Raw genomic sequence first — 7818 nt, forward strand, 5'->3', positions numbered from 1 at the left:
ATGTCTCTGCTCTTCCAACCGTATTGGGCCTTGTCCGTGAACAGCTTGTGTTCGTGGACCTTGACGACCTCAACTAGTGGGCCTCATCTACATGAGTCGTCTTGAGTCTGCTATGAGTTCGGACCAGACAGGTCTGTACTGGACTTTTAGAAGCCCGGATGTAATTAATGTGACATTTAATGTGTTATTTAATGTGTTTTCTATCCATATCAAATATATACTTAACAATTGTTTAAGTTGTCTTCAAACATGCTGCGAGACATGATAAAATCGACAAAATTGATACAATTTTTAATAAGCGCAAGTTTGGATCATTCGTATTAGCTTTACTATAGGAAGATGTCACAAACAAGTTAGTTAAAATAATTCTTCTTTATTTTTGAAAAGATGCTCGGGATTCTCCAGGTAGAAGTGAGCAAAACAGAACCAATATCGAAAAACAGAATCAAGCCAGGTTAATTTTATCTGGCTCGGCCCTATTTTTTTAAAAATTGGTTAATTTCGTCCAAACCGAATAGATCGAATCCAAAAATATTTTCGTCTAGATTGAATAGACTATATATTATAATTTAATTCCTCAATAGACCGTAACTTATTCCAAATTTCATGTACTAACCCAAATTTGATATTGCATGTTCCACTATATGAATTATTGTTTTGTTGAGTAGCTTGCAAACAAATGTATTAGAATAAATTGATAATATTTTAATTTTTATGTAAGTGGTAATTATAATTAGCAACGGTTGAATAATTTTTCTTCTTTAATAAGCGCAAGTTTGGATCATTCGTATTAGCTTTACTATAGGAAGATGTCACAAACAAGTTAGTTAAAATAATTCTTCTTTATTTTTGAAAAGATGCTCGGGATTCTCCAGGTAGAAGTGAGCAAAACAGAACCAATATCGAAAAACAGAATCAAGCCAGGTTAATTTTATCTGGCTCGGTCCTATTTTTTTAAAAATTGGTTAATTTCGTCCAAACCGAATAGATCGAATCCAAAAATATTTTCGTCTAGATTGAATAGACTATATATTATAATTTAATTCCTCGATAGACCGTAACTTATTCCAAATTCGCTGTACTAACCCAAATTTGATATTGCATGTTCCACTATATGAATTATTGTTTTGTTGAGTAGCTTGCAAACAAATGTATTAGAATAAACTGATCATATTTTAATTTTTATGTAAGTGGTAATTATAATTAGCAACGGTTGAATAATTTTTATGCTAATATGGTTAACAGTAAACGTCTTCAATTTCAACAAACGAAATTAAAAAAAAAAAAAAATCGATCTATTCGATCGGGTCACAATGCTCAACCCTATTTGCAGGTGAACTTATACTTCGTTAATCTAAAACTAAATTGAAGAAAGCAACTCATTATAATCTCTTAAGAGAACGATTCAATCACAAAATGATTAGAAAATGTAAGAAAATAAGAGTGTTTATACATTATTCATCGTAGACCGATATGTTTCTAACATTAATGACTTTATTTAATATAAATATAAATAACTATAGGGATATTTTAATGATTACTTATGTAGAGATTAAATCATCGTATCAAATCATGTTTTTTCGGTTGGATACATTGTTTATGGAAATTTAAAGAGAGTCCATCTGGTCATTCAAAAATTACATTTAGTTGTAAAATAAGATGCCCATATTGTGATAAATGGCGAAAATTGATACCCTGCGGGGTCAATACTAATATCACAAAAGTAACCATGAAATCAACCAAAAGCACTGCAAAAATCGTCTAAAAGCAATAAAAATCAATCTTTAATCAAAAGCAGGAAGACACCACCGACCAGAGAAGGAGCGGTGGTGGTGACGGTGATTTCAGATAATACTGTCAAGGGATAAGAGGGAGGTTGTAAGGTGCGAGGGTGTGGCTATTGATTGGTGTTGTGCGTAATTGGTGTTGTGCGTGTGTTTGTGGTCGAGAGAGGGAGAGAGCTTGAGAGGGCAGGAGGAAGGGAGATTAAGAAGAGAGATGGGATGGGATGATGATGTGTGTATGTGTTTTGCAGAAGAGAGGCGGAGTCACCACCGTGGTGGTGGTAGCTATGATGACGACGACGATGACGATAGTCAAAGAGAAGAAGGGAGGGAAAGAAATTGAGAGAGAGGTGAGAAAAAGAAGGGAAAGCAATTTGTGGTTATGAAGGAAGAGGAGAGGGTCGAGGACTAGGTTGTGGTGGAGGAAGATGAGATGAGGAAGAATGAGGATGATAAAGAAGGTAAAGGAATGGTATTTTTGCAATTTAAGCAGTAAATTTGCAAGACTTTAAATAAGGTAGTATATTTGCAAATAAATATTTAAAAGTTGGTATATTTATCAAATTCCCTTTATCTAATACATTACAAGTAAAAGGGTATGCATCGTAGTTTTCTGATATTGATGAAACAATATTCTTCGAACTTTAAGAAACTCATTGGCATGGGAGCTGTACGAATAATTGTCCCCGGACAGTTTCCACTGGGCTGTTTTCCGATGTATTTGACAAATTTCCCAAGTAACAGCACAACAGCTTATGATACTCATCAATGTTTAAAAGCTCCAAACGATCTAGCAGCAACTCACAACAGCTTCTGACTAATGCTCCATTTATAGGTATACAATTCTTCTTGTAGCATGGCCTTATGTGCACAACATAGCATTTACTTAAAATTTTGCATCTTATTGAAATGTGATCTAGTCTAATTACAAAGATAGAACTGGCTAGCTCCCTTTATCCGGCCAGTGGATAAACAAACCTCTAAGCTCATTGAATTTCTGGGATCCTTATGGGTCTCCAGACTTATCGGTACAAGGTGTTCTTCGACACATTGTTACTCTAGATAGGGAAGATACATCTGCAAATTTTCATTTAATTTCACACACCTTTTATCAGTTGTTAAAAGGCTTCCCAAGGTATTGCAATAGACAGCCATTCATCATTTACTCCTTTTACTATCTGCGTAAATATGAACTCTATTTGTCAGTTGTGATCAGTAACATATTCCAACTGCTCTTGTTGTCTGAAATATCGATTTGATTATCAATTTTATTAATATTATTTGATTTACAATATTATACATTGCCAGGATTTGATACCAAATCTACTTTAAAAGCTTGTTGTGGAACAGGCGGTAGATATAATTTCAACTTTCGAGTACAGTGTGGGATCTCAAGTGTTCCGGTCTGTCCAGATCCTGATAAGTATATTAGCTGGGATGGAACTCATCTGACACAGAAGGCAAATCGCCTTGTTGCTACGTGGCTTGTAGCGGATTTTCTACCAAAGATCGATTGTAATATGTATTGGAATCTCTATGCAGGTATCTAGAAATTGGATTTGAGGAGGAATAATAAGAAAATTGAAATTGCACTGCATGAGAAAACTCCTTTGGTTAACCATATATCAACTCTTTCTGTTTTCCGATGTATACAAAAAGTACACAAGGAACTCTTTCTGTTTTCCGATGTATACAAAAAATATATCAACTTGTAATTATTAATAAAACCAATAAATATTTAACCGGAATCGCAAAAATTATTTTAGACAATTTGACTGTGATTGATAGCAATTAACTGAACTGAATCGCAAACATTGATTTGATAAACCATTCACTTTCCTATTGCAATCGGGTATTACTTAGATAACGAAAAAAATATACTCAATGATAGTAAACATTTGGAAAATGAAATTGTACAAAATTTTGTACTTAATGACATGTGATGTGTTTTAATTGAAATGGCTCTACATTTACATCAACAAAATCAATTAAAATACTTAACATCAAATGTCATGTCATTATGTACAAAATTTTGTACACCCAACACTACTCCAACCATTTTGATGGACCCCCTGGCCCCTCCTGTTTCTTTCTATATATAGACACACGCACGTGACAGATGAACACATTAACCGGCTTCTCCTTGGCAAAGTTGATCAATTTGCTAAGGGTGGGGAAGAACACAATTTTCTTCCCTTGCCCAGAAAAAAAAACAATATATAATTATGCGCGTATTTATAAATGAGTGCGAGATGTGCAGGAGGAGGCTTTTGAATAAGAGGGCTGGGCTGGTGCTCCGCCTAGAGATAGATTTAAAGGCCGAAGATTAATTGGATTAAAAGTAATATTAAAAAACAAATAGAAAATTAATTACTTGTTGCATGAATGATGAATATGGATGATAAAAGTAGGGATGTCACGTTGAAGGCCTTGCACCATCATCAGAGGGTGTTTTCTGATGTCACCTTCCATTTTCCCACGGCAGGGATTAGGTTAGGAGGGAACTCATGCCCTGATATTGTACAGCTAATTAATAGTTACCAGCTGGAAGAGATTGATGATACTAATATTGATGAAACGTCATCATCATGTATTTATGATAATGAGCTTGATTATGATGCTTTCTTTTCCCAATACATTGACGTTGATAATAATGAGGAGGAGGAGAAATGTGTGATTAACAATATTATTAATCTATGTGGTGATCAATTAAGTCAAGGGAAGGAGAAAGCTAAGGATAACGTACTGTTGCAGCAGCAGCAGCAGCTTGATAATGATACCCCAGACGGCCCTCCTTTGTCAAAACATTCATCTGTAGCTAGAAGCAGCAGCATCAGCATTCAGACCGTGGAGACAAAGAAGGCTATGTCTGCTGCTAAATTGGCTGAGCTTTGGATTGTGGATCCCAAGCGTGCCAAGAGGTACGTAATTCCATCTCTTGGGTTCGCCTTTTTACTAATCATATATAATTTCTGAATGTATATTAATCTTCTTCTTATTTTTATTATTATTGAAATTAAACTACTTAAATAAATCAGAATAATGGCAAATCGTCAGTCGGCTGCTCGTTCCAAGCAAAGAAAGGCTCGCTACATTTCAGAACTGGAGAGGAAAGTTAAGTCCCTTCAAACAGAGGCCACTGCTCTAGCTACACAACTCAACGTATACAAAGTATGTACAAATTAGTTTATATCATATGTCCCACGTACTTTATCGTTGCTACTTTACATCTACAATCCGGCGTGATGCTTGGGGTGCCTAGTTTTTCTATCTTCTTCATTTGCTAAATATCTATGGATCCTTTTTTGATGTCGAGACATAATTCGGCAAATTTTCTTGAAAAAATACTCAAATTGCATCGTTGTTTGTACTTCAACCTCCCAAAATATCCAGATACACGCTCAACTTTTCAAATTTAATAAAAAAATACGCATGATGTCTATTCATTTGTGCTTTTAAACATGTGTATTTCACAAAAAAAATAAAAAATGTCCGCAAGGGTTAGCTCAGTTGGTTAAATAGGGATAACTATTCTCTTGGTTACAGATTCGAATTATCCAGTGCGCACCTGAAGAGGGTCCGGCTACGAGTTACTTACAATGAAAAAAATAAATGAATAAAGTAAATTAAAAAATAAATACACAGGTTCAACATACATATATATCCTTTGTGAATTTTTTAAAAAGTATACGCATCTCCCACATGCGTGTTTCGTGGATATTTTGAACGCACGGTACCGTTAATTGACATTCTAGGCATTTCTCCCTGAATGGTTAGTATTTTGTTTTTCACCCAATTTTGTTCTGGAATAATTTATGTTATGAATGTATGGGTGCAATGTGCATTTTTATTCTTAGTAACTTAAATTTCGTGCGATACATGAGTTTCATTAATATTTAAATAAATTTTAAATATTATTTATTTAATTATACATTAATTTTAATATATATATATATAAATATATATAATTGTTATAGTTTTATAATAAAAATAAATAAAAGAATTATGAAGGAACAGTGATCGTAGTTTAGTAGGATAAGTTTTGATCGTAATTTAGCGGAATGAGAAGACTATATCAAATAATTTAACAATTTAGTAGTTTATGTTTATAACATTATTTAATTTTATTTTTAATAACTAAAATAAGGGGATAACCGTTGCACCAAAATATACTCCATACCTGTATTAGGGTTGTCAAATGGATAACTCGGATACGGATCTGCCTATATCGGAATCTGAATCCGAAAATTTGTATATGTATCCGTATCTGGAAATATTTAAAGAATAATATCTGAATCCGGATCAGACGGATAATATCCGGATACGGATAATATATCGATCTGATTCTGATTTTCAATCAAAAATTTATTTTTATATTAAAAAATGAAAAAAAAATGAAAAAAAATACAGTAAAAATTAAAATAAGAGTTAAAGCGATTTATACCTAATTTAATTTATTCAAAAATTAATTTTTGTTTATCTTTTAAATATATTTGTTATCTTTAAATTTTTAAACTCAAATGATTTGTTTTATATAAGTCAACACTGTTTTTACAATTATACAAAATTTGTATATATATTTAAATATAATATATATTTATTTGGATTTAGATATTATCAGATACGAATACGAATACGAATATGCCTATATCTGTATCTGTATCCGTAATCGCTGGATTCGAATACGGATAATATCCGATTTATTTCGAATACGGATAATATCCGTTTTATTTCATATACGAATACGGGTTTTTTGGACGAATATCAGATTTTTCGAATTTGTTTGTCCCCTGCCTTGCCAGAATGCAACTATAAAAATCGTTGGGAATTTTTTTAGAAAGGGTAGGGTTGATTTTGAAGAGTTTATATTCTTAAAATTAACACATGTTTCGAAGTATATAATTAGGCTTATTATAATTAAATCTTAAAGTATTTACGTATACATAATAATAAATCTTTAAAAAAGATATACACTTTGTATTAAATATTATTTTATGACCTTACTATCTCCAAAAATTTTGAATTATAAAATATCACATTTTTAGATAGAGTGATGGTACTGTGGAAACAAATTGTATTTTACATCCAAAATTGTACGTTCTTTCCAGCCAAAACATTAACCCCTCTATTATATATATTGAGCTAGTTTATTTTCTCAAGTTACCATCATCGATTCACAACTATTTTTTGGAGTAATTATCAGGTATACACATTTTGCACGTAGGAGCCATACAATTATTATAGGTCGGTTTCAGTGACAACCTTATACAATAATTTAGTGTCAATGTTGTACATTGTTGTTATATAATTTGTTCATATTTTCACCCAGGAAGATGTAGTTCATCTGGCCGCTGAAAACAAGGAGCTAAAGTTACGGCTGCAAACAATGGAGCATCAAGCCCAGTCACAAGACGGTAAATTTAAAAAAAAAATCATAATTAATAGATAATTGTATCGAACTAAATTGGTGCACAAGTATTGTCTATTACTTTCTAATCGAGTATGTTTGAAATTTACATTTTTTAACATATATATACTTGTACAACTACACGCAGATATAACAGAGGCAATGATGGGGGAATTGGAAAGGCTAAGATTTACTAGTGGGGAAATCGTACCATCGTCCTCACTGAAGTTGGGTATCCAATCACAAGTCCATTATCTGCTTCCTCTTCAATGTTCCGCGCCAGCTGCTGCTGACAGACAGTATTCATTTCAAGGATTACCGCCAAGGTTATCATGCCAGCCGATTATGAGTCACTACTGGCCTTCACTACATCAACAATAGACTATCACTATCATCTCACACTATCAGCACCAACTAGCATGGAGAATCTTGTAAATCACCATCTAAATAGTAGCACAACTCCCCCGATTCATTAGCAGCTAACTAACTTATTTCTTTTTATTACAGATTTACAGTCATGTATACTTCTAAGGCCGCCAGCATTGTATATACCAATTTTTCTACTCCTTGTCTGCATTCTTTTTTAACTACTAGTAGTCAATTTGCTAGAGGGTTTCACCTCCCAAC

At 33.1% G+C, this 7818-nt stretch overlaps 2 protein-coding genes across 2 annotated transcripts; both read left to right on the forward strand.

Moving 5' to 3' along the window:
- Nucleotides 1-1655: 1655 nt before the first annotated feature.
- On the forward strand, nucleotides 1656-3381 carry LOC141697491 (GDSL esterase/lipase At5g03980-like). Its single transcript, XM_074501895.1, has 3 exons — nucleotides 1656-2596; nucleotides 2991-2999; nucleotides 3093-3381. The coding sequence occupies exons 1-3, from the start codon at nucleotides 2383-2385 to the stop codon at nucleotides 3332-3334; spliced, it is 465 nt and encodes a 154-aa protein (XP_074357996.1). The 5' UTR covers nucleotides 1656-2382; the 3' UTR covers nucleotides 3335-3381.
- A 769-nt stretch (nucleotides 3382-4150) lies between these two features.
- Nucleotides 4151-7759, forward strand: LOC141697262 (uncharacterized). Its single transcript, XM_074501550.1, has 4 exons — nucleotides 4151-4705; nucleotides 4823-4955; nucleotides 7114-7198; nucleotides 7340-7759. The coding sequence occupies exons 1-4, from the start codon at nucleotides 4170-4172 to the stop codon at nucleotides 7570-7572; spliced, it is 987 nt and encodes a 328-aa protein (XP_074357651.1). The 5' UTR covers nucleotides 4151-4169; the 3' UTR covers nucleotides 7573-7759.
- Nucleotides 7760-7818: the final 59 nt, after the last annotated feature.

This window comes from Apium graveolens, chromosome 11 (genome assembly GCF_009905375.1).
Source record: "Apium graveolens cultivar Ventura chromosome 11, ASM990537v1, whole genome shotgun sequence".
Lineage (NCBI taxonomy): Eukaryota > Viridiplantae > Streptophyta > Magnoliopsida > Apiales > Apiaceae > Apium > Apium graveolens.